Source organism: Cololabis saira, chromosome 19, assembly GCF_033807715.1.
Source record: "Cololabis saira isolate AMF1-May2022 chromosome 19, fColSai1.1, whole genome shotgun sequence".
NCBI lineage: Eukaryota > Metazoa > Chordata > Actinopteri > Beloniformes > Belonidae > Cololabis > Cololabis saira.
In genome coordinates, this window is record NC_084605.1 from 31,425,079 (window position 1) to 31,452,647 (window position 27,569).

The 27,569-nt window shown below is 41.5% G+C and overlaps 1 protein-coding gene across 8 annotated transcripts in view; it reads left to right on the top strand.

Moving 5' to 3' along the window:
• pald1a (phosphatase domain containing paladin 1a) overlaps positions 1-27,569 on the top strand; it is a 90,023-nt gene that overhangs the window by 46,991 nt on the left and 15,463 nt on the right. For all 8 annotated transcript variants that reach the window (XM_061707930.1, XM_061707935.1, XM_061707932.1 and 5 more), the window contains exon 19: positions 20,545-20,700. In XM_061707930.1, the coding sequence (XP_061563914.1) occupies positions 20,545-20,700 (156 nt within the window). The remainder of the gene's footprint in view (positions 1-20,544; positions 20,701-27,569) is intronic.

The following is a 27,569-nucleotide window of genomic DNA, read 5'->3' on the forward strand; positions in this document are numbered from 1 at the left end:
AGCGTTCCAGGGAATTTTACTAACACTACCTACATTTCCATCATTCATGTTGGGAGTTGAATTAAAAATAAATAAATACAGGATTCAGATTTGAGAATTGACATATTTATTTGACATCTGAACTTACACAGTTGGAACGTAAACGTTTCCTGTAAATCTTGACATAATTCAATCCCGATAACAAACAAACCATGGCGACCGCACACGTACTCCTCCATGGAGTTAATAAGACTTGTGGACCTGGATCATGTTTATGAGTCTGTGTATGTGTGAAAGGTATGTGGCCTGTAAATTTAAAGCTACACACACACACACGGACGCACACACACTCACACAGACTAAAAGCAGGATCTCGTGGGAAGAAAACAGAGTGAAGACACAGCAAGACTGTTGCCGTCGTTTTTGCTGTTCACATGTTTTCACCTACAGCTCCCAGACTTCCGTTACCCCTGGGTCCAGCTGACTTGAATTCCCTGTTTTGTTATAAAAAACAAAAAAGTGTAAGACGTACACTTCCCTGGTGAGAACGTCTGTCACCTGTATAGAACATGAGGTGGAGCCAGGGAGTCTTGTTTATGAACTATAACGAGCAGGTTCATCTTTCCTGCAGCTGCCATAGGGGAAAAAAAAAAAAAAAAAAAAAAAAAAAAAAAGCAAGCAAAGAGAATCTCTTTGTGACCTTCTGACTGCATGGACCAATTTTCCCCTTCTCTCACTCTACTACTCTACCTTCGCTTTAGGACCCAGGGATGTTCAGAGCCGTTAGCTTTGGGAGGCAGGTTCTAGTTTCAGCCATAGACATACATAGACGCCCCATCGAGTGTTCTTGCCCGCTGCTGCGATACGTCAACGTCGCCGCCATATTGGATGTGGCAAGACTGCGCTGTAAACTAATACAAGTAAATTGACTTATTTTCATAAAGCGCCTTTCTACAAAGAAATGTACGTTTTACGTCTCATTTATTCATTCACACACGCACTAATATACTTGGGAAACAGTTAGGCGCCAAATATACTTTATTTAATTTTCTCAGACGGCAAAAATAAGAACTTTATTGATCCCACATAGGAGCAATTTATGTTATATCAGCTATAGAGAACAAAGTAGTGCCGAAAAACAATATATATCCCCCCTCACAAAAATAAGAAAAATAGAGAAACATATTTTCTCATCTCAAACTAAATATATTATATTTGGTGTCTAACTGTTTCCCAAGTATATTAGTGCGTGTGTGAATGAATAAATGAGACGTAAAACGTACATTTCTTTGTAGAAAGACGCTTTATGAAAATAAGTCAATTTAATTGTATTAGTTTACAGCGCAGTCTTGAACATCCAATATGGCGACGTCGTTGACGTACGGCTCAGCACTCGATGCGGCGTCTATGTATATATGTCTATGGTTTCAGCCACGTGCTGCACCAGGTTTGTCTAATTAACAGATCCTCAACAAAAATGAAGATACCGATCAGGGAAATGAACTGGTGCACAGCATCATTGAACCATTTTTATAACATTAAGTTCTCCTGCATTGGTTTTCAACAGCATAGCTGACCACAGTCATCAAAGTCAAAGTCAAAGTAGCTTTATTGTCAATTCATCACATGTCAAGACATACAAGAAATCGAGAGGACGTTTCCCACCTCCCACGGTGAAACATATAAAGTGCGCAGGCGCAGGCACAACAGATAGACCAATAGACACACATTCTTAAAAAGTTCATAAAAAATAAATACAACACAACATTTACTAGTACTAAGATGAGTGCAAAAGGCAATTTTTGTAAAAAAGAAGAAAAAGAACCATATTTGTATATTGTGTGCAGTATTTAGACATAAACAGTAAATTTAAAGTGACACAGTGGTGATGTTTAAGGAGACAGTTGTTTCATAGACCTGAGTGTTCAAGGGGGGGGGGGGGGGGGGGGGTATAGCTTCCTGACCGCTTGGTGTGTGAAGCTATTTCTGATTTCAACATGGTCATTAGCTGCACAGTTTAGATTTTTTACTCCCAATCAGAAACCAGTTTATGAAACTTAAGTCTGACAATTTTTCGTGGCTTATAAATGATTGATTTAAAGCAGAGATGTTCAGATTTGACTCATTTTGTTAATGAACTGCACTGCAGACTGGTATTATCAGTTAAGGGTGTATTAACACCACCGTAGTTCTGGTTGAGATGTGTTCCGTTGATCAATTTCTTTCTTTTTAAAGACACTTAGTGGTTTGGTGTTGCCGGATGTCACATCCTACATAGCAACGTAAGCATCCAAGAAAATCAGTTTTTCTGTGTTGTATGCCCAGAATGTATTATCGGTGTGGTTCTGATTTGATCCTCGAAGTCCTGAGTAAAAGGTTTAGTGTCCCTCATTTCAGCTCTATTTACGCCATCATTTCACGCTGGGCTGGTAGTGTTGGGAAGTATTATGGGAGCTGCCTGGGATGTGGGAGCAGCTGCCCATGATGCGTGAATGAACCTGTTTTTGTTGTTGTTTTTCTGTCAGTCCAGTGAGCCAAGAAAAAAAAAACCAACAACAAAAAGACTCACTAAAAGCTATAAATAGCTGCAAGGAGCTTTTTCCTTTTCCTTTTGGCAAGTTATTGGTTATTCTGAAGAGAAATTTCAGTTGCAGCATTAACAAGCCAAAGTAATTACCAGCCTGGTTAGAATTATTTATAAACACGACCACATTAGCCTTATAAAATGGTAATAACCTTCAAAAATAGGTTATAAAAATGGCAGTACTCCTCATAAAGGAAACCTGCATTGGTAATAAAAGACATTGTTGGTTAGTTAGAGGTAGGGAATGCGAGATTTCTAGAAGTTGTCGGGTCAGGTGATACTGTATATGGAAACAAAAGATCAATAACACGTGAGTAGCCCCCCATTGATCCCAAAGAAGACAGACTCCACCCACAACTCTCCACAGCTTAGAATTGCTTACCATGCCTTTTAAATACACTCTAATTTTAAAATCAGCCTTTTATGCCACTAAATGGTCACTAATTCATATAGATTGTTCTAGTGTGCCCCCCCCACCCAACCCCCCGACCCCCCACTGTGACTGCATGTGCTGCATACAAGACCAGGAATAGCTGCATCCAAGGCCACGCGAGCCATGTTAAAGCACATTGTAAGTAGCTGTGGTCATTATATTTGGCAGATCCCGTTATGCCACAAATCCTTTTACGAGGAACAGCTCCCCCCTTTTTTAGACTAGCTAGCTACTGCTACATAAATCAGGAACACAAGCTCCGTGGTGAAGTGATTTAAATGCCAACCATGTAGGATATGCAGAAGTCGTGACTGGCTTGAGTTGCTGAAGGAATTGCACACGGACCGTGTCACAGCGGGGGGGTAATTTCTCATATATGTGAGAACTGATTCGCAACAGGTGACTTAACCCATGCAAGGTGCAAAGGCTCAAAATGAGCCAGAGCGAAGGCCCTCAGCTCCTCAGAGGGCTTGCCTACCCCTTAGGGCAGGGGTATTCAACTAGATTCGGCCGGGGGCCACATCTGCAAAAGGACTGTATGGAGAGGGCCGCACAATTTGAAAATGTGGGGGTTTTCAAAATGTATTTTGCACTCAAAGACGAAGACTTATGTATATATAATACATTTGTATTATACATTTGAATATATATAGTTTACACATGAATTATGTATTAATTGTCTCCAGATTTAGTAATTGTGAATGTTAAATATAATATTCAGATAAAGAAATATTATTTTGAATGCAAGTTCATTTTGAAACCATGCATTGTGCAAACTTAATGAAATTGATATTGACCTACTTTTAATAAAACACGCCATAATGACAAAGCACCACTTTCCACCAAGATTTCCTTATTTGAATATTATATTAAGCATTGAGCACAACCATTTTAGTCCATAGTAGCCAGTTATAAAAATATTATAATTATTATTTTTTTTTTTCCAACAAACACCCCCTTTTTTGAAATATGACCAGGGGCCACATAAAAGCTCCTGGCGGGCATGTGGCCCGCGGGCCGCCAATTGAATAGCCCTGCCTTAGGGCCTTGCAAGGGTTAAACTTCCACACCTGCATATCCAGATATAGTTTACCTGGTTGGTACTCTTTTTTTTTTTTTTTTTAACTTTTTATTTTTTCCTTTTTCACAAATAACAGAACCTTTCCCCCCACACAGACAATCAAAAAGTGCATATTAGGTCGACATTAATACAGACAGCAAGATTACTTAATAAGACAATTCCCCTTCTTTTACTACCACCCATTTCCAACAATATCCAAATACAACACAACATCTCCCCATCTTTGGTCAAAAGTGTCCATTTTCATTCGTAGCCTTGCGGTCATCTGTTCCATGATGTATACCTGCTTCAGTCTCTGCTTCCACTGTGTTACTGTCGGTGATTTACTGTCCTTCCAATTCACAGTAATCATTTTCTTGGCAATCAGTAACAAAATCCGCAGTATGTATCTCTGTTCTGCGTTATACGTTTCCTTTGCTACAGCTCCCAACAAGTACACCATAGGATCCAGAGGAACATTTACCTTGACAATATTTTTCATTTCTGCTTCGACATTTTTCCAAAACACTTGAATTATTGGACAATCCCAAAAGATATGTGCGTAATCCCCAATTCCTCCACAATTCCTCCAACACATTTCAATCAAAGGTGTCTTGACAAACAAAGAAATATTCAGGGGAGTGTTAAAATATCTCATTTTTAATTTCCAATCAAACTCTTTCCATAATTGACTATTTAATCCTTTGTGACTGTCCATACATAATTCTTCCTGGTTGGTACTCTTAAACTGAAGAAGACATCAATCACAAAATGACAGGGACACATGACACTGTGTAATGCATCAGTCTGAATCAAAACGGTAACTAGCTATCTGATGCAGCAGATCGAATGGATCTGATCAAATTGTCATCAGCAAGTGTGAAAACCTCTATAAAAGCTGAACTGCAGTTTATTGATCTGGAACATTCAGTTCTCTGTTGAAACAGGATATCAAAAAACCATCTAGTGTTGCTCATCTCTCTGCGAAGGGCAGTGGGGCAATTCCCAAACAATTTAGAGTCTGTCATTCCCCAGTGAGAAATATTAGTGTGTGCCCTGACAAGTTCACCCTAAGGTCAGACTGGGCAATTTTCTGAATCATTGCAGAGCCCTAAGAGCGACCTCTCGGAGCTTAATAAATGTTAATGTTCATGGCAGTACAATTTAAAGGAGGAAAAAAGAAAGATATTTTGTTTTGACAGGTTCCTGTAAAAAGAACGTAGCCGTTTCCTCTGAGTAAGTGAGAATGTTAGCGATAAAGCACTACCACATATGTGCCAAAACTCAAACACAGCATGTCGGATCATTTACCTTATATCAACTGTCCAAAGTATGGTGTTGGAGGTGATGATTTTGGCTTGTCTAGCAGCTGCAGGGCCTTGACCTTGAAGTCATTCAGTCAATGATGAATTCTTCAGTGAACAAAATTATTCTAGAGTCAAATGTCAGTCCATCTAAAAGTTACAGCTCTGCCCAGTCAATGTGCAGACCACAACCTAATTGAGGTGTGTGGTCGGACCTTAAAAGATCTGCATGACAACGTATATTTGCAAACCCTTGTGAAATGAAGCAGCATTGGAAAGTGGCACAAAATTCCACTATAACAATGTCAGAGACTCTTAATGGCGTACAGAAAATGACTACTTCTTGTTACTGCAGCCTCAATCATTTTGGCTCAGATTAGTTAAATACATGGTGTGGTGTAATATGTCATGTCTTTATTGTTGAATTCTGGTAAAAAATTAGGCAATTTTTCTCTAATATGTCCTTATAAATGAAACCAAAGAAATAGTGAACTTTTGAGTGAGAGTTGAGAGTTAGGGAGGGACTTTAATTTCAATATAAAGTCATCCCTGAGTTTGAAGTGAGCGGCTTCTCACCAGGCGAGAGGAAAAACAAACCTGAATGTGATCTGTCATCTCTGTGGAGACACAGATGCACCGCTGCCGGTTTTAAAATGAGGAGCGGCTTCCTCCTATTTAGTGTGAGATCTGTGTGGGCTGCATGAGAGCCAGAGAGACGGAAACCAAACAACAAAAGCCTGAGAACTGGAATCCCTGTTGCTCAGTGCCGGCAATCCTTTTAGACTCCGAGATGATGCCGAAGTAACAAGGGGAAGGGCTCTGTCCAACACCCACCACTCAAACCACCATCTCCACTTAATAAATAAATATATAAATAAATAAGAAAAGAGTGTGATAACCCTGTTCCTTTTCATGTAAGGTCAAATTTTTACAAGACACAAAATGTTAAGTCCCTGTCCTGGTCTCACACTTAGGGCTGGGCGATTTTGGACAAAAATAAAATCCTGATTTTTTTTTTTCTCTGAAAACCCGATTTTCGATTTCGATTTAGATTTTTTTGGTAAAACTACAAAAGACAATGGAATAAATTGTTTCAAATATTTTATCTTTATTTTTAAAGAAAAATAGCAAACAAATTTCCCTATTGGGAATGAAGTGCAATTGAAAGATACTGTAAATCCTCCTTGAGTTTAGTAAAGTGACAACATTTACAATTTTCTTGACCAAACAAAGATGACTAGACGAGCTCTGTCTGTAATGCAGCCAGCTGCAAAAAATCGATTTTCCGATTTTCCTTTTTTTAACATCGATTGTGATGAATAAATCCGATTTAGATTTAAAATCGATTAATCGCACAGCCCTACTCACACTATTAAAGTATGAGTGTGTTGTGTTTGACAAGGAACACTTTGAACACTTGCTTATAAAATACAATAGAATACATTTTTAAACTGTAATTTGTCCTTAAAAGACATATATTTGGATATAATATTGGATGACTGAATATTATATATAATGGTACTTTAAATGGAAATATGTTACAAATGAATTAACAATATTTCCCAGGCTCTTTACACAGTGAGCATCACACCAGGCCCCTTTTCAAGTCAAAGGGCACACTTCTAAATCACTTGTTTGTCTTTTTACTTTATCTTCCCCCAGAGAGAGACAGATGTTCGGGTGTGTATCAGGCAGATTTATCCTGTAAAAACGATTTAACCATTATGGACTGTGAAAAATGTCACCCGTGGTTTAAAAAACAACGTGGACTCAACAGCTCTGTGACCTCCAAAATAGAAACTTGCAATCGCTTTCATCCGTGACAGTTTGCTTTTCATACCAGACAGGATTTATGCAGAGGGTCATTGGTGGGTAAGGCTTCGAAATCAAACAAGAAGTAGTCCAGCAAGTTTTGCTATATTTGATATCTAATCATCTGTAGCTCACTGACGCGCCATTTTACTGGCCGGTAGTTGGGTCTTCATGCACCAGATATTTAGTATTTTCATAGCTCAGTAAGTGAGTCAGAGTGGGAGTCTCCATGTGCTGTGTTTCCAGGTCCGTGTATGTACAGAATGTACCATGATGCGTGTGGTTAATGTGGGCACATATTCCAGTCTGTGTGTAGGCTAAGTTGATGAGCTCTGTCTCCTCCCGAGGCCTTTCTGATCTCTGCTCACCAGACATGTTGAGTATTTATGCTTATTCTTTTATCCAAGAAACACAGCACTTTAATGAAAAGCCTATTGATTATTATTTTTTGTCTGTATACTTCCTCCCCTGGGGTCTTTTTAAAAAAAAAATTTACTTTACTGTTGAGTTTTTGATTGTCAAAAGCAGCCCTGAAATATTGAGTTAAAATGGGAGATTAATACATCTGTTTTGCAACGCCAGTAAAAGTGTGGGAGCTCGCGCAGCTCTCGTCGAGGTGGATAGTTTGTGTGCAGCTTTGTACATACAGTACGTGGATTGACACAGCTTGCCCCCTAAAATCCACTTCAGCTTTGACGTCACGATTTAATCGGCGCAGTGTGGCTCGAGTGGCTGGAAAAAGACGGAGAATCAGAATCTGCAGAAACCGTAAAGGCATCTTCATTCCTCCTTTTTCGCTGGCTTCTTCATTGCTTCTCTGTGCCTTTTAAAAAGGAGTTTTTGGCCACCGTCTTGACCTATAAAGATCAGTTCTCCCACTATAGGATAGATGATATATGACCATGACTGCTTTACTGCCGCTCAACCTGCTGAGTGGACTGGGTGGATGGATGGATGTTCAGGTGAAAAAAAAGGCTTTTGTTTTTGAGAGACGTTGAGCAGAAAATAGGATAAAAATAAATGTTTCTTGCTGATCCAATAACTAAACACCGAAAGAGAAATATCTTGTCTCGTAGATGACCAGAATGGACTGAAAATGTCGCCCTTTGAGGATGTATCAAAGACGAGATCTTTTTCTGAAGTTTGACATTGGCATGCCTTTTTGATCTTTCTGATCCTTCCACTGAATGTTCAGAGAGGTCAGTGATGATGAATGTCATTACCCAGATGCAGTTTTACATCAGAGGTTCACGCTTTTTTGCATCAGATGCCATACTGCTGGACGAACTGAATGAAAAGAAATATTCTTTTCATGTTCACAACAGAAATGGAAACATTTCCGACATGATAACCGTTTTTAACGGCTCATGCCACAAATTGATGTGAATTATTACATACATTTATTTTCCCTTCTATGAACAAGCTGGCATGTTTAAAAATATACCAAACTCAGTCTCTTCCTGCAGATTCAACCCCTAGCAACTAATCTGTGCTCATCAATACCAAACACAATACGTGAACTCCAGAATCTGTCCTCTTTTACCAAACATCTTAAAGCTTGGCTATTGGAAGAACAACACTGTTGCCACAACCGTGCCTAAAACATGTATATTTGTTTAATGTCAGCTAATTGTTGGGGTACCATCTGTAACTTTTACTGAGTACATACATAAACATCACTGCTCTATTATCATTACTACAACTCCCTCTTCCTCCATTAATATTTTCGCTATTTTTTATATCTTCATTGACTTTTTAAGTATTAGGGCTATGTGCAAGGCAAGACGCACTTTATATTGTCATTGCTGGTATTTAATTAATGTAATATGTACTGAGTATTGTGCATTTAAAATAGCACTTTATATTTACTGTGAAATCGGGCAATCTGCAATATAATTACGCACCTAACACTTTAACACTTCAGCACTCTGCACTTTAATCAGCCCTTTGATACCTAATTTTAGCATTTAATATTACTGAAATTCGTATGGGCCCCTGACCCTTGGCCTGTATGTTTCATGATCCACTATACTTTTCATTGTTTTTGCTTTTCTTTTCCTTTTCTGTCCTATTGTGTTTTTAAGGACACGCTTTCTCTCTTGTAATTGCTCCTCCTGCCTACTGGCCATGGAAGCTAACTGTTCTACTTGTCGTTACTGTTGTTTTATTGATTGTATTATTTTATGTTGTTGACATTAACCTGCCGAAGGGACTAAAGATGAAAATTAGCCGTTGGCTATAATCTTGCATATTTACATGTATATGTTCATTAATATGTATTGTCCCTGTTATAAATAAAATAAACTTCCAAACTTCCAAATCAAAGTTTAATGTTTAGATGCTTCTTTTGCATGAAAATCTTTTATACCCTAAAACATAGTTGATGCAAGTCTAAATAAACTTTAGCACAGCTGCTCACTCTGAGCACCAACACAAACACCAGATGGACACGGACAAAGTTTTAAAACCCCTCAGTTAAAAAAAGACCCTGGGAGACTTGGAGTGAAAGCAACCGCTTAGCAACACAAGGAAATGATTGGGTCAAGTACAAAAACAGGCGGCGTTAAGGTACAGGCCAGGGTTCGGGTTTTAATGATGGTGATTCCCTTAAGTAGTCGATTTATGTGTTGTGTTTTCCCAGATGTCCATTTTAAAGAAAATACAAAGTCTCTGGTAGATCAGGAGGTCGATAGTTCTCTGGATAACTGAAGCTTCCATAGTTCAAATTGAAGGGATTTATCAATAAACAGCATTACAATCCCTTGTAATGCATATGAGTGTATAAAAATACATTATTTATAAAGGATGACTTTGATACTGAAGCCATCTTAACCTCTCAACAAGGTCTGGAGTTGAAATTATATTTTTACGGTTTAATTTGTATTTGCAAACGTGGTTCTGTTCTTTGATGTGGCAACAGAATCCCCAGCTGGGTTAGTTGTCTGACTTTAATATACTTGACATCAGTGTAAAAAGGTTTGCTGACTAAATTATAGTTTGTTCATTAGATGGAGTGAAATTTCAATGTAAAAGAATCTGCCTTCATTTTTTTTCCCCGATAGAAATTCAACTGTGTTACATATCATGCTCCCAAACCCCCTGACAATAAAGCTATGGAAAAAGCATTTAGGTTTTATTTGAAAACATTATTTATTACTGTTTATGTTAAATTGACTGGGTTCTTCTCAATGGTGAACTCTTCATGTGTTACAGTTTTCTAGCTTTAGCAACCAAAAGTCAGTTGGGATGGAGACACTTTTAGCTAAACTGCCCTCAGGCCATAGTTTAGATACGTTTCGTGACGTTTACCTGAAAACCAGCATGTGATTATGAGAAGTCTTTAAGTTGACTCAGGAAACGGTGTATAGGCCGCCTGTCTACTCTGGACAAGCCGGGGTTTGGTTTAGGATTTGGGTGGGAGCTGTTCTCGTCCAATCTGATGAATAGCTGCTTGTGAAAACGTGTGTGGGAACAGCCAATATGGGTTGGCCTTTTTACCTCTGCAACCCCGACAGCTGGTAATTGGCACCATATGTCAAACAGACGGATCTCTCCACAAAATGCACTCTCTTCACTTCAGCACTCGACCAACCACGTGAGCCGACGGGCTTGACCGGTAAATCTGTCATCTTTCACGGGATTCCATCCACCCAGCTGCTATTTTATTGACCAAACAGCAAAACACTGTCAAATGACCACAACAAAAAGGACGTTTTGTTATGTTTTTTGTAATTATGAGGGGGGGAAAATGGTTTGATTGATGTCCAATTACCTCTGTTGGGTTTTTATGAATTCCCAAAGAGGAATAGCAAAAGCTTTAAGATTCTGTATTGAAATGGTTATGGAGAGCAGATTAATGCTGACTGGACAAGATATTCAGAGAAAATTTCAGGGTAAATGTATTGACCCAGCAACAGTCCCACATAGGCCCATCCTGGACTGATGGTGGAGTATTAGGGGCTGTAAATGGGCATGCAGGCAAAACATCAAAGTGACATTCCCAATAATAGTTTTCCTAATTCGCTGGTGCGCGACGTGAAAATTTGTCTCAAACTGACATTTTGACTGATGTTTTTCATTACTTGCTTGTTAATGTCAGAGATGAAAATTGATAAATAAACCTTTTTGAGATGTCTGAGCCGTTGAGGCTTTCTACATTTATGGAAATTATTTTTGCATGATTCACTACAAGAGATGGACATTCTTTAGTGCCCTTTCAGACTCTGGGGGAGGTAAACATCAGCCCTTTGATGAGTCAGTAGCAGTAAGTACGTTAACTGACATCACCGGCCGTCTGTATATGCATGCTTAAAGGGGGCCTATTATGAAAAACACGTTTTTTCTTGCTTTAACATATATAAAGTGGTCTCCTCTCAGCCTGCCAACTCAGAGAAGGAGGAAAGAAACCAAATTCTGCAGTGTCTGTACAGCCGCCCGGATGAGCCGTCCAGTGTGATGTGGATCTACGAGCCGTTCAGATTCTGCTCCTGTCGTTACGTAACGACGGGAGCGATTTACATAGGTTAGCCTCTGATGCGTGAAACCACGCCCACAACTAACTCCGCCGGCCGGAGCTTCCGCCATTTTTTCGTAGCGGTGTATCGTGTCATTCAAGCAGCCAATCAGCACAGAGCCTCATTATCATAGCCCCGCCCACTCAGAATCCTGCATAGATAATGAGGTTAGAGAATGGGAAGATAAAGACATGGCTCAGAGGCTTCATTTTTATTTAGCAAAAACAATCAAAAGCTTGTTTTTAAGACATTCAAGGCCTGTTTAAAATAGCTATTAGATGCCATAATATGTCCCCTTTAAGGAGAGAGGGTTGGAATTAACGTCATCAGTTTGATTTTACACGACAAATAAGCAAAAGCTAGAATTGCTTCCCCCTCGAGTGTCGCTCTCGTGCTGACGAGAGGAGACGAGCTCAGACCGACCTCCTAATCTGCAACGACCTGAAACTACTTCACATGTTGTACATCTTATTAAAAGGTTGATTATCTTTAATACGCACCCTCAGGCTGTGACGTTATTTCGGGGTGTTATTTCATACTTTTTCCTTACATGAAATATCGCAATTAAAACTAAGACTGAAAATCAGAAACAGATCGACTGTTTGTTTTGTTTGGACACAGCAAATGAAACGAGTTTATTTTGTTTTTGGGTGAAGATTACAGCGTATAACTGGAGGTGCCTGCGGCACTTTTTGCTCTCAGAAAGGATAAAGTTAACAAGGAGACGCGATTAAAGCCTGAATCCGCCGGTGTTCGCTTCAACCCGAGTCTTGATGCAACTCACAAACAAGTATGCGCTATAAAACGCATGGATTATTTTTATAAACCACTGAACCCATTTAGAAAAATGTACGGCTCTGCAAAAGCAAACAAGCAAAATGAATAACACTCTCAAATGATTAGCTGCCACTTTATAATACAAAAGATGTCAAATGTTAAGCGGGTACAGATGGGTTATAATCGGGTCCACTGTGGGCATTTATCAAGCAGAGCATCTGTTGTTCAGGAGCCACTTTTCCAAATGTAGTGTTTTGGTGTCTGATGGCATATTTAAAGCTGGTTTGCAGCTTGTTTTGATGTGGTAATAGATGATATAATGCTTTACTTAAAATGAGTTTAATGACTCTCCAACCCCATGCTGTCATACACAACAACTGCGGTGCGTAAAAAGAGAACAGTCTTCATCTCGTTTTCTGTTTCCTATCACTTTTTTCCTCCTTATTTTCTTACAAACAGAATAGAGCGTTAAGCTATAGGGTAATGTTGTTTTCAGCAAGACTGAATGTATTTTAGTTTTTCTGGCATTTGTCAATCATGATCATGTTTTGATGCCGCTAAGACGATCCCCTCGTTAGCTTGCCTTTGATCGATCACAGTGAATCCATCAAAGCCTGTGTGGGTTTTCAGATGACATGCCAGCTTTGCAGAATTAGCAGCCTAACGTGTAACACGAGCGCTGGTGTTTGGTGTATCACGCTCTCTTAGAAAAAGAACCGCTAACCGTCTTTGCACTGAACGCTGATATGAATTAAAAGTGTAAAAGTCAGTGCAGAAACAGGCTGTGTAAGAAGTAAACGGCTTCACTTAGCGGGAAACTCTTAGATACTGCAACTGTTGATACAGTAAAAACTCATTTTAGGTATTCTTTTTTTTTCCAAAGGTCCCTGCTTGGTATGTTCACCTACTTTTAGTCTTGTTGTGAAGCAGACCACAGAAGAGTTGTGTACGCCGTGTACCACACCCACTTCAGGATGTACTAAAATCAACTTTGCGTGGATTTGTGCGGACCGCCCCTCACTTTCTGACAATTGACAGTGCCCAACTGTAAAGTAGTGACACTAGCTTTAATACACCATCCATTCATATCAGACACGACACTCAAAGGACTTTCACCTTCCTTTATGCCGGACTTCACACAATCAACGCACTTTAAAATACAGAGGACCATCCCTATGGAATAATTTACCTACATCACTAAAATCAATATCTTCACTGGCTTTGTTCAAAAAACACTTGAAAAAATTATTTTTTAGTTACGATCAGAAACACATCTGGAGTTGTTAAATTGTACTTTTTTTCATGCAATTAACCTACATTTTCTTCATTTTTTTCTTTCTCTTTCATGTTAAATTGTCTTTTTCTGTCTTATATTATCTATTTCTATATTGTGTTTATGCTTTTGCTGTTATTGTTGTTTATGTTTGTTTTATAAAGGGGAGGCATTTTCATAAGCCTTTTTGGCTTCCATCTCTCCTGCACAATGCTTCATTTGACCTTTGTTTTTTACTGTTATGTTTTATGTGCAAAATAAACTAAACTACACCAAAATATATTCCTTTAACTTTACTGAAGTTGGGAGGGATTTCAAAACAATATTTCCACAAAAGTTTGAGCACTGAAGCTAATTTTCTCCACATATAAAGCGCCTTAAAATGATTCCACAAACTAAATCCAAAGTAAACTGTTAACGAGTGAAAAGAAAATAGCATCGGATGATTGTATTGATTAAGAACAAGTCACATGAGATAATTTCTAAAATCAACAAGGTCAGGTAATTACATGCATGTTGTGTGTGATTGTATGACAATGGCAAGCTGTGGCACAACTAGAGGAGTTTGGCACGGCGTTAGGGACCACTTTAACCTGTTGGCCCAGGATGACGACTGGATTATCAGCTTGAGAGCGATCCTTCAGCATCTCTGCTGAGCTGGCCCCGGTTACAGAGGGAGGCTGGCACGAAGCCGTGCCCTGCCGGGACCGGTACAAGCCCTAACCACACTCGGGTTCCTAGCAGCAGGACCCTGTCAGCGGGAAATAACTGACAGGTCAAGCATCTCTTGTCATCCCTGAATCGACTATGCCGGCCGTTTGGGACGGACAAATCCACATGACACCCAGATAAAATTTCCTTCACCGTGGGTTAGGGCTGTGCGATTAATCGATTTTAAATCTAAATCGGATTTATTAATCAAGACAATGTTAAAAAAAGGAAAATCGGAAAATCGATTTTCCTTTTTTGCAGCTGGCTGCATTACAGACAGAGCTCGTCTAGTCATCTTTGTTTGGTCAAGAAAATTGTAAATGTTGTCACTTTACTAAACTCAAGGAGGATTTACAGTATCTTTCAATTGCACTTCATTCCCAATAGGGAAATTTGTTTTCTATTTTTCTTTAAAAATAAAGATAAAATATTTGAAACAATTTATTCCATAGTCTTTTGTAGTTTTACCAAAAAAATCGAAATCGAAAATTGGGTTTTCAGAGAAATAAATCGGGATTTTATTTTTATCCAAAATCGCCCAGCCCTAGCGTGGGTGAATAAGCAAACATTCAAATGTCATTTGGATCCCTAGTGTACTCTATTCAATGATAATTTAACATGTCACTAGAAGTTTGGGTGATTCTAAATGACTAACCAAAACCCAAATTATGTTTTTATTTAATTCACTTTGAGATAATATCTGAGCCTGCATGTGCTGATAGGATGTCAGAAAGTGGCATCCTGATGGAGGACAGTCTCTCCAGCATCATCCTGTGACTGCGACACTTAGATGTGCAGAAACTCTTCTTTTTACTTGACTTTGATGTTTTTTTTAATTTATTTTGGCTGTGGTGTGAAGTTCTGATCCTGCTGGCTCACAGCCACAGCCACACACTCAATACATCTTCTTTTACTACACTGAGCAAAATACCAGCAAATAAAATATTTAGTCTCGCCTCCACCTCCCGCACAAGTACATCACTTTCACATTGTGTGAGATCTTTCTTCTTTTATGAGGTGTATTTATACTCATTTACATAGTTATTAATGGAAGGAAAGAAGGTGGTCCAAGTGGAACGCTGAATTACAGGTCACTTGGGATGCATCAAGGAAATGTGTGCACGATTCATACATCTGCAAAATTTCTGTGCGTACGTACTTTTTCCAGATTGGAGAGTATGTCATCTTTTAATATGAAAGCTGGCAATTCTTTGTACATGAGGCCCCATATGAGCTTTAGCTTAGAATTGAGCGATACAGGCACACCTTTTAACCCCAACATCTGCATTTCCCATTAAATGAATCTCTTTTTTTCATAGAAGCTGAATTACTCATTCAGTACTGGACAGTGTTGTTTACTGCCCGTCTTGGTTCTCGTGACACATTCTGTGCATTTATTAGATACATTTGTGGGTAAAGTGTGATGACCAACAGCGATGTACTCGTTCCCACAACCGTGCAAACTTTAACATAGAAAATGACATAAACCAAAGAAAGCATTTTTCTAATCTGCAGCGGTGGTACGGAGGAGGAGGAGACGAGGCTCTTCCAGTCACCCAGAAAGCTGTCTCCACTCTGAGTGTTTGTGCAGAGATAACATTTCTTAACCACTTGCATATTGTCCTCTCTCAGACGTCTGCTCGGCCAACCAGCATTCCTGCACTCTCAACAATGGTATGCGCTTGGCCGGCCTCCCCTCTCACTTGGGGCAGAGCAGAGCCCAGGGCATTGATTATCACACCTCAACTGTTGGCCTGCCATTCTCCTCTTTTATTCTTAAACACAAGGCTTCGTGAGAGGATGCTGTGGGGTTTCACTTTTTTCTTTTTTTCCCCCTCTTTTTTGTCATAATGAGAGGATCTGTGACCCTTTGGTTTTTTTTAACTCACAATGACCGAAGTAAGAAATACTGGTATTGTTTGTATTGGTTTGTAGGAAAGTGCTGCCAAGTGGATACGTGCAGTATTGGCAAACATTGCCTATATATTGCTACATAATTTTTGCTACATAATTTTACTTTACTTTTACTGTTTTCTGAAAGTCCACAAGCGGCTTCTGAACAACACATCTGGCTCACCCCAGGTAGCCTACAGTAGACAGACAGATGGCCATAGAATCGGAGTTCACGGGATTGTGGAGGTGTGAATTATATAATCTGTGTGTGTGTGTGTGTGTGTGTGTGTGTGTGTGTGTGTGTGTGTGGAGAGATTGCTGGGTATTGCAAGGATTGTTACCAAACATAACCACCAAAGATTTTAAGGCTAAAACACAAAATGCCTTTCTAGGGGTGCAGGGTGCACAGGGTGATCAGGTTCAACTACACTCACTTGTCCTTCCACTATTGTAAATGTAAACTTTAAGCAATCAAAAACAAAAAAACTAGATCTGCGTTGCATCTTTGTCTCTCTGCGCCATTAGAGTGGATAGATGACAGACATCATATCCATTGTTTGCTGAGATGTAGTTTCTCCTCTATTCTATGACGCATACTTGGAAACTGGAATCCAGCCTGGAAATGGACAGGAAAGCCCATTCCCTACTACCCCCACCTTTTTTTTTTTTTTTTTTTTTCTGTTTTAACTGTGCCTCGTCATTGCCCCGGGAATGATTTTTATCATGTGAAAATTTTAACATGATTCTAGCCCACCTACTTCTCAGTCGTGACTATTCTTTGTACTGCTCCCAAACCATCTTTGGCTGAAGACCCCGTAGCTCGGTTTCATCGTTGAAACACCACATCACATTGCTCATCATTTGGCAGGAAGCGTATATTCTGTCAGAGGAATCGCTGCCAGTTCATGGAGCCGGATTACACCTCATCGCTGCTTTTGCTTTCCCTTAACCCCAACTAACCCCAGTCCAGTACACGCTTCACAATTTGCCACACAGCTGGATGGCAGACCTTCTCATTAAGGGCCTTGGACTGCTCAAGGCCCCAAGCAATTAAAAAGAAAAAAAAAGGGCAGACCAAAAAAGAAAAACATTGTGTCACTGACCCAATGCCTGTCTGCATTCACCTCGGTGTTTTTCACAACCTGTAATCAAAGTGTTTGTAGGGATTGGCATGTGCAGCTCTTCATCTGGTTCTTGTCTGCTTTTAAGTGTGATGTTCATCAATATTGTTGTATTTGACAGTTACCAAAAAAATTTAAAACATATTCATTACATATAAGCAAAAATTTAGTTAATATTGACGATCAATCATATCTGTTCCGCATTGTTGCTTTAAAATAATCTCCCCCCTCCCTGCTGGAGTCTCTGACCGAGACCCGTTCAACTACTATTATTGTCTCTTAAATAACTATCAGGGGAATTATAGGGGCATCTTGTACTTTGGGTAATTGCACTGTTTTAATGCTGCTGACTACAGGGTTTTGCAGTAAAAAATTTGAATGTTTTGGTAATATTCACAACAACCGTGTAAATATAGTGATCATTTTAAAGCTTTTGAACTGAAAGCTCTTGGAAAGCACAGGGAGCAAACAGCAATTGTGAGAAGTACCTTGTCCTGTAGATGATATTGTATGTTTGATGACCGTTTTGCTTGATACCTTATGAACTTTTCAAGTGTCAAAACTGTCATCTGCCAGTGGGCTTTGTAAGCTGATAAAAGGGGCAGAGAAGAATAAGAAAAACCTTTTCATGGGCAAAGTTTTCATGGGCAAAAACCTGCACACTCAGCTCTGCTGCTCATCCCACAAATGCATGTTCCTTACAAATGTGATACCACTTAAAAGGGAAATAAACAGGCCGTCCAATGGTATAAGATGTATTGCCAAGAAGCATTGTTACAACAAAGAACTAATCTACTAAACACATTTCCGTACTTTTTGTGCTTAGTTTACGATGGTAGATAGGATTCTACGTATAATAATAACACTAAACATGCTGGAAAAGTAACGCACAACAGAGAGGTCCATAAATAAGCAGAAAGTGGCCACAGGGAAGGATTTGGGGATGTCCATGGACTCCAGACTGCAGGCAGTCGTTGACTGGAAAAGATTCTCATCCAAATATTAAAAAAAGAAATATGTGTGTACTCACAACCATGTCGCTTGGTCCAACTATTTTTGAGCTCACAAAAATGGAGCAACTCGGCTTTGAGCGGTTGTAATTCCTAAATAGTTAATGCCGTGTCTTTCCAGAAAGTGATTCATTGGACACAAAGTTAGTATAAGCTCATAAGTGCAGGTCAAGGCAACACTGTTTTTTTTTTTTTTTTTTTTTTTTTATTCCACTACAAAAATTGAGTTCACGAGGACTTGAATATTGACCTTAAAACATTTTTACTCTCCTTTTCCATGTAAATGTCTCTCTAGTTTTTCATTTGAGATTCCATTGTGGTGGGAGTGTGGAAAAAGCAACACTCAGCACTTTAATATTCAGGCTGAAACATAAAATCAAATTTTTCATGCAAGTACACAGTGAAGTGAACGCTGCCAAATGAGACTTTGATGCTTTTTGGAACAAATTATGTGAAAATAATTCAGATGAAATGAATCGTTTTATCTTTTAGCACCTTTTTGATCTTTTTTTTTACCGTGTCAGGCATGAGAACGGGGGCAACCTGCTTTATTTTTATACCGATATGTCATGGTCTCAGACTCTGTGGCCTTTGCTTTTTGAACGGTTGAGAGCGTTAACGTGCGTTGGTTGTTCAGACCACCCTCGCTTCCTTCCTTGAGAGTGTGTCTGTTTAATGTTTTAATAAATCTGCCAAATTATTACTCAGAACCTGCTGCTCACTTAAGAGAGCTTATTCTCTTTACTGAAAGAGCTGATGGCCCGAGGCAGGCCGGAAAAAAACAGTACTGACATTAAAATAAAATAAAATTCATGCAGTCATCTGATGTGAAAGGGACTTATAGATAGGACGGACACTGTTGTGTAACATGAAACACTCAAACTGTTACTGCCTCGCTGGAGCGTTTATTATGTTTATTCATCATCATCATAAGTCTGATTTAATTTGCCTGACTGAACGATTGCTTAAAGGGAATGTGACATGAAAAACACATTTTTCTTGATTTTTTGTGTTTTGTTGGGTGTCTTGACATCAATTACACCCAAAAAACAACGAACTTTTAACATTCAGTGTATTGTGTGCTTTCTGGGATTTTCCGCATAACTATGCAAAAACGGCGCATCTGGTTTGGTGGCGGGTCGTTACGTATAGACCCGCTAAATCACCGCCCCCTCCACCCAGCTCCCTGTCTCCTCTCCTCTCCAGTGCACCATAAAGGCTGATTTATGGTTCCGCGTTACACCGACGCAGAGCCTACGGCGTAGGGTTACGCGGCGACGCGCACCGTACGCTGAACCCTACGGCGTAGGCTCTGCGTCGATTTAACGCGGAACCATAAATGAGGCTTAACACGGAGCTGTTTAGAGCGTCTTTTGTTCTAATCACCGGAGGAAAACTGCTAAGAAGACCCGCGGCCACTGACTGGACTTAAGATAAGGGGACAGTGCTGCTTGCATGGCTTTATTTTTATGATTGTTTGCTGTGGTTCGCCCTCCTGCTTTTCCGTGCATGCTTCGCCTGTCGCTCCCTCTCCGACGCCGCTGTGAGCGTATGGCTGGAGGAGGAGGAGGTTTGGAGGAGGAGCGGAGCAATGATTGACAGGAAAGGGGGGAAAGGAAGCATTTTTCACGGCGCAAAAAATCACTGTAATAAAAAGCCAGGAAAAGAGTACTAGAGTGAAGTTTTTCTTGTTACACTCTTTTAGACACATTTGAGGGATGTTGGCCAAGACTTTTAATAGTGTTAAAAGCATGTTAAAAATGATGTCACAATACCTTTAAAAAAGCCGTCGTAGCTTCTTGCCTTTTTTTATGTAGTTTTAATCCCAAGTTTAGACTGTCCATTCTTTTTGTTATTTCCGTTAGATAAGGTCAAGTTTGTTGTCTCTGCTTCAAATAACTCGAAATAGTGAACAGAAATGCACAAGTAATAGGCCTAAAAAGACAGCGCTTCTCTGACTGCAGCACAAAACAGTCAAACACAACACATTAGAAATGTCTATATTTCTGCCGTGGAAAATGTCTTTTGCCCTGTCGGTTGACCAACAAAGCCTTGCTTTGCCTTTTTCCTCAGATCAAAAGTGATAAAACGGAGAAGGAGTGTCAGCAGCTTTTGCTAAGGAGCCTGCAGTACCTGGAACGCTACATTTACCTCATCCTCTTCAACACATACCTGCATCTAGAGAAAAAAGACTCCCGGCAACGCTCCTTCACCGTCTGGATGGAACAGGTACGGGATAGTCCTCTTTGTCTCTACAAGCAGCTCAAACACCAAAGGAAGAATTTAACAGAAAACTACAATGTTTCTATTAAGTTACGTAATACTTCTTCATGGAGGAAGCGAGGGAAAATCCCTGCGAGCTTCATCTTGTTGCTGCTGTCACTGGGCTTAATAGTTTTGATGCAAGACAGCTGTTTGTGTTTGCGCTTAGACCTGCCACAATTATCACGCAATCATTTGAGCTGTCTGTGATAATTCTGTTTAATCACAAGAGTGATTTCCATTCACCTTTAACGAAACAGAGCAGCTGTGTCATGTTTTCATCCCGCTTTCTGTTTTATTTGCCACCGTTTGACAGCTTGAGGACTGACTTCACCTTGTGCCTCTTCGCTTCGCTGTGATATAATTGCGCCCAAAAAAAGGGAGTCAACACCCCCAACTGTTTACCTTGAGATGCACCTCATTTTTACGATGAGCTTCTTTTTACATCAGTCTTGTCGATGTGTGCTGCAGCGTTGCTGTGAGGACATTTTGTTGTTAAGCCACTTAGGGCTGGGCGATATATCGAGTATACTCGATTAGGATGGGAATTGATAAGATTTTTCCGATTCCGATTCCATTTTCGATTCTGCTTAACGATTCGATTCTTTATCGATTCTATTATCGATTCTCATTTGGAAAAAAGGAGAACAAACAATTTTAGTTTTATATCTTTGAACAAAAAAATATAAGTGAGGTCTTAAGACGCCCCCAGCCTCGGGCTCCTCGATGGTGCCAGGGGGTCCCCACAAAATTATTTGTAATATAAAATATGTATTTAATATAAAATAATATAAAATAAATATTCTTCTGTATAAATTAACTAAATACAACAAATGATTTTGTGGCAATTACACAAGAATGTCCAGTAACATGTTCAACACCACAAACTTAGTCACTGCTGGTAACATTCATCTATTCTGGCCTGATTCTCTTCCTGCCTTGATGAAAGGAGAAGCTAGCGGTAGAAGCTCTTTAACTTCTCCATCGATGAGCTGACGAGCTGCAGCTGTGTCAGGAGCTCTGCTGTCCGCCGGAGCGCCCGGCACGTCCATGTGGCCGAGTGCGCAGCTCTTCTAAAGCATGAATTATGGTTCCACGTTAAATCGACGCAGAGCCTACGGCGTAGGGTACGCGGGGAGAGCGCCGTATGGTGCGCATTGCCGCGTAACCGACGCCGTAGGCTCTGCGTCGATTTAACACGGAACCATTAATCAGCTTTACCACACGCCGGCTGACTCCTCTCCCAGCGCATCAGCCGGCCGAGCCCTAACAGTTTCCACCCTTTGTTGAAATGTTCACATTGCAAGTATTGTCACCCTGTTGTCATCCTTTTTGGTAAAATGTAACCAAACTTTCGAGTGTTTTATGCCGCTTTGTCCCCGCGTTTTCCTGCTGGGCGCGAATGCGCACGTTGCGCAACGTGCTTAGTGACGTCATTCGCGCCCACTGGAATCGATACGGGAATCGTTTGCGAAAAAGGCAAACGATTCCAAGGAATTGAAACACTGGGAACCGGTTCTCAACAAGAACCGGTTCTCGATTCCCATCCCTATACTCGAGGTATTGCGGCTTCTACTCTGTGCGATGTACAAAATTACTATATCGTGAATTTTCGAGTGTACATTGTCACGCATTTGCTTTTAGCCGCGGGCATTAAATTACAGGCTTTTCTCACTCTCTCGTCTCGTCTCTCCTTCTCAGAGACATAAAACAAGCGCACCTAGTTACATACGTCAGTCACGTGCTATCGTGCGTGCATCATCATACGCCCAGCAGAAAGGTAGTGGCAGCTGGTGCTAATGCTCAGGAATGGAGGAGGACTAATTAAATTCCCTAATGTCCAATCCTGCTGGTGTCGGCGCTGCTGTACGGGACCGCCCGTCAGTTCCACCTTACTTTCCCAAACTCTGCCTGTTTTTGCCGTGAGTTCATCCGTGCGGTTGCTACGCGCGACAGACTCTTTTCAAACCACACTGGGACGGTTTAGTAAAGACAGGAGGGGATGTTTTCTCCTCGCACGACGCGCACGTCTCTCCGGAGAGCCGAGCACTTGATTTAACGCAGGAACCATAAACCAAGCTTAAAGCCTGGTTTTAAGCGTAACAGGTGAGTCACGCCGCTCAGTGCGACACGCGGCCGCGCGCAGCCGAGCCTTTCTCTTCCAGAGCTGAGAAACGTTACCTAGTGTTGCTTAAATGTGGCCACATGAAATCATTCACTTTCATCGAAACAAAGTCAAACAAGACTATATGACATCATATTTCTAAAAGTAAGTGAAAGTGATGCAAAGTAAAGGAGGAGAGGATGAAACATTGCAGTCCCTGCACCTACAATTAGTCTGAATATAAAGGTGCTCTAAAGGGCCGTCCTGCTCAGAGCAGCTCATCCTGGTAAAACCGGGACCAGAAGATGTTCCTAGCAGATGTTCTTCAGACGGGGAGTCAGAGATGCAACGTGCACTTTCTGATTTGAAATGACAATTTTTATGTTTGTGCCATTCACTGCTTAGTAACTGTTTAATAAATACAGTTTTGGTAAATTTGACTTAGTTGTGATTTCCTCCTTTTTGCATGAAAGTTTAAAATGAGCATATATTAATGCAGTATGAACGAGAATGTTTTAATGTAGACATAGAATCATACTGGTGTGATTGTAGGCATTAAAGTGTTAATTCAAGGCTAAGGCAAAATATCAAGATATATATCGTGTATCGTGACATGGCCTAAAAATATCGAGATATTAATAAAAGGCCATATCGCCCAGCCCTAAAGCCACTTGTAAAAGAAGAAGAGTAGGAGAATCCATGTTTCAGATTTACACTGAAAAATAACGGCGAACAAAAATGTGGTGGTAAAATGCAAATACGTCATAGATCCACCCCCTCCCCCTCTTTGTAAGGTTTATTATTTAACTTTTTAAGGGTGTTATAGAACTTAACAGATTAACAAATACAATTTAATTCATAAAAATGATGCTTCACTAAATTTTCATTCTTGTGGTGGCTTTAACTGAGGCCAACGTGGACTCTTGTATATGCTGGTTAACCTCTTATTTACTTTCCGTTCACTTTTATATGGATAATTGAGACGGGAACTGGGGAACTTTTTGTGTGTGCTATTCTCTGTTTCAATTTTCCCACCCCCGTGTGTGTGTGCGTGTGCGTGTGTGTGTGTGTAAGTTCTCCAGGAATTTACAAGCACTTTCTGGATCTATTTAGGCCCTGCTTCTTCACACACTTCACGTCGTCTCGGCTCGACGTCCCTGTGTTGTTGTGGATAAATTAACCACCTGACCAGCTGTGCTCCAGCAAGGTTGAGCGTTTTTAAGTGCTTTCCAAACTAAAATGTGCTTTATGTGGTGCCCAGCACGCACGCACGCTTGCACACTAGAGCTGAAGTGTGTGGCGCAAAATGTGAATTTTGAGGATGTAAAGTGTCTCGACAGGCAGGCTGTCAAAAGTTAAGCTGCATTTTTGTTTATATGCACATTTTTTTTTTTTTTTTACCCTTGTCTGCATTAATACCAAGTTTGGTAAAAGCTAAAGCATACAGTACAGTATATATGCATTTTAATCTTCAAACAAAGGGTTTTTCTGTGTGTATGTGTGAATGGGTGTGTGCGTGAGTGTCTTTCCTTCACCATTCCTCTTGGCAGTCTACTATATTTTATTGTTCCCTCAAGTAAAAGAGAAAAAAAGGGAAAAAAGAATTGGAAAAAAAAAATGTATTTCTGCCAAAGAGGACAAAGATCACCGAACGTGGAAAAGTAGGAAAGAAAAGACAGTGATGGGTGCAGTTTGGTGAGTGTGTGATGTGCTGTAGTGTTTGTGAACAAATGTATAATGTTTTCGGGAAGAAAGAGACATAAGACAGGCAGGTATTTAAAAGCAGGAGAAGAAAAAGAAAAGGGGGGGTATTCCGGTATTTCCGTTGAATAAATTTGGTGTATGATGTTCGTAGTGCGTGTGCAGTGTGTTGGGGATGCATGTGGGTATAATTAAGTGTTTGCACAGTGTTTGAATCCAAAGCTGTCATTTTATCTCAGCTTTCCAAGTTTGAGAAATGAAAATGGCTGAATACTGACACGGAACGAGAATATCAGTTAATATTATAATACGTCATGTTATAGGATGTGTGCCTAAAAGAGATCCACCGAGCTGTATCTGGGTTTGGGCTTGAGTCTGCTGCTTCACGTCCATGTTTTGTCCTTCTTCATTGTGAGGCTATCTGGAGAAACATGCCCAAGGGCCGAGGGATGTTTGAAAATCCATGAATGAAAATCGCTTCCTTCTTTGATCTTATTGAGCAGGATTAAACTCAAAAGACATAAAGCGGAATTCCAAAATAGACTGGAACAATCGCTGTGCAAACAATTGTCAAAGAAATATGTGCAGTCATTCAAGGCATATTCTTCCTGTTATGAATAGCAAATATATGAGGTGCATCAGGGTGACTCTAATGGCCGAGTTATGCCATGAAAAAATACAAGCGTGTGCACAAGGGACAGGAACATTCTGCCTATTTATGAGAGAAAACTCATAAAAATCACCATCGTATCAAAAATGCTTCCACAAATGGATTGCAAGTCGTCTACGTTTTCATATGAAAAGCCTTATGATTTTGCGGGTGTTATTTACCGTTTTACCTGCTGAAAAGAGATTTCCTCTGAACATAAGCAACTTTGCACAACAGATTGAACTTGCTCTTGAAGGCATTCAATTTTGTTTATTTCTCATAAAACACGTTTGTTCTTTTATTCAAAATACGAGTCACTCCCTTTTTAGCACGTTCCCATGAAGCTGTAAGGCTTGACCATCTTTTAAAGAAAAAAAAAACTGACACACACACTCATGCTTTTGGTTTCATTGCCACCTTTGCCATTACATGAGACTGATTTAAGAACCTCCAACAAAAGCTGTTCATTTTCTACAATAACCATGATTCCTGAGAACATTTCCAGCCATCCATCCATCCATCCATCCATCCATTGTCCACCGCATTATCCGAGTCCGGGTCGCGGGGGCAGCAGTCGGAGCAGGGATCCCCAGACTTCCCTCTCCCCGGACACCTCCTCCAGCTCTTCCGGGGGGACTCCAAGGCGTTCCCAGGCCAGCCGAGCGACGTAGTCACTCCAGCGTGTCCTGGGTCTTCCTCGGGGCCTCCTCCCGGTGGGACATGCCCGGAACACCTCACGAGGGAGGCGTCCAGGGGGCATCCTATACAGGTGCCCGAGCCACCTCAGCTGGCTCCTCTCGATGTGGGGGAGCAGCGGCTCTACTCCGAGCTCCTCCCGGGTGACAGAGCTCCTCACCCTATCTCTAAGGGAGCGCCCCGCCACCCTGCGGAGGAAACTCATTTCGGCCGCTTGTATCCGGGATCCCGTTCTTTCGGTCATGACCCAGAGTTCATGACCATAGGTGAGGGTGGGAACGTAGATCGACCGGTAAACTGAGAGCTTTGCCTTTCGGCTCAGCTCCCTCTTCACCACAACGGACCGATACAATGACCGCATTATTGCGGCCGCCGCACCGATCCGCCTGTCGATCTCGCGCTCCGTTCTCCCCTCACTCGTGAACAAGACCCCAAGATACTTGAACTCCTCCACCTGAGGCAGGAACTCTCCCCCGACCTGGAGGGTGCAAGCCACCTTTTTCCGGTCGAGAACCATGGCCTCAGACTTAGAGGTGCTGATTCTCATCCCAGCTGCTTCACACTCGGCTGCAAACCGCCCCAGTGCATGCTGAAGGTCCTGGCTCGAGGGAGCCAACAAGACCACATCATCTGCAAAAAGCAGAGATGAAATCAAGTGGCTCCCGAACCGTACCCCCTCCGGCCCCTGGCTGCGCCTAGAAATTCTGTCCATAAAAATAATGAACAGAACCGGTGACAAAGGGCAGCCCTGCCGGAGTCCAACACGCACCGGGAACAGGTCTGACTTACTGCCGGCAATGCGAACCAAGCTCCTGCTCCGGTCATACAGGGACCGTACAGCCCTCAGCAGAGGGCCTCCGACCCCATATTCTCGGAGCACCCCCCACAGGATGCCACGTGGGACACGGTCGAAAGCCTTCTCCAAGTCCACAAAACACATGTGGACTGGTTGGGCAAACTCCCATGCGCCCTCGAGCACCCTGCGGAGGGTGTAGAGCTGGTCCAGTGTTCCACGACCGGGACGAAAACCGCATTGTTCCTCTTGAATCCGAGGTTCGACTATCGGCCGAATTCTCCTCTCCAGCACCCTGGAATAGACTTTCCCCGGGAGGCTGAGGAGTGTGATTCCCCGGTAGTTGGAACACACTCTCCGGTCCCCCTTTTTGAAGAGAGGGACCACCACCCCGGTCTGCCAGTCCAGAGGCACTGTCCCCGACTGCCACGCGATGCTGCAGAGGCGTGTCAGCCACGACAGCCCCGCAACATCCAGAGACTTGAGGTACTCAGGGCGGATCTCATCCACCCCCGGTGCCTTGCCACTGAGGAGCTTCCGAACTACCTCAGTGACTTCAGCTTGGGTGATGGATGAATCAACCTCTGAATCCTCAGCCTCTGCTTCCTCGACGGAAGGCGTGTCAGCGGGATTGAGGAGATCCTCGAAGTATTCCTTCCACCGCCCGACGATGTCCCCAGTCGAGGTCAACAGCTCCCCTCCTCCACTGTAAACAGTGTTGGTGGAGCACTGCTTCCCCCTCCTGAGGCGCCGGATGGTTTGCCAGAATTTCCTCGAGGCCGACCGGTAGTCCTCCTCCATGGCCTCCCCGAACTTTTCCCAGACCCGAGTTTTTGCTTCCGCGACCGCCCGGGCCGCAGTCCGCTTGGCCTGCCGGTACCCGTCAGCTGCCT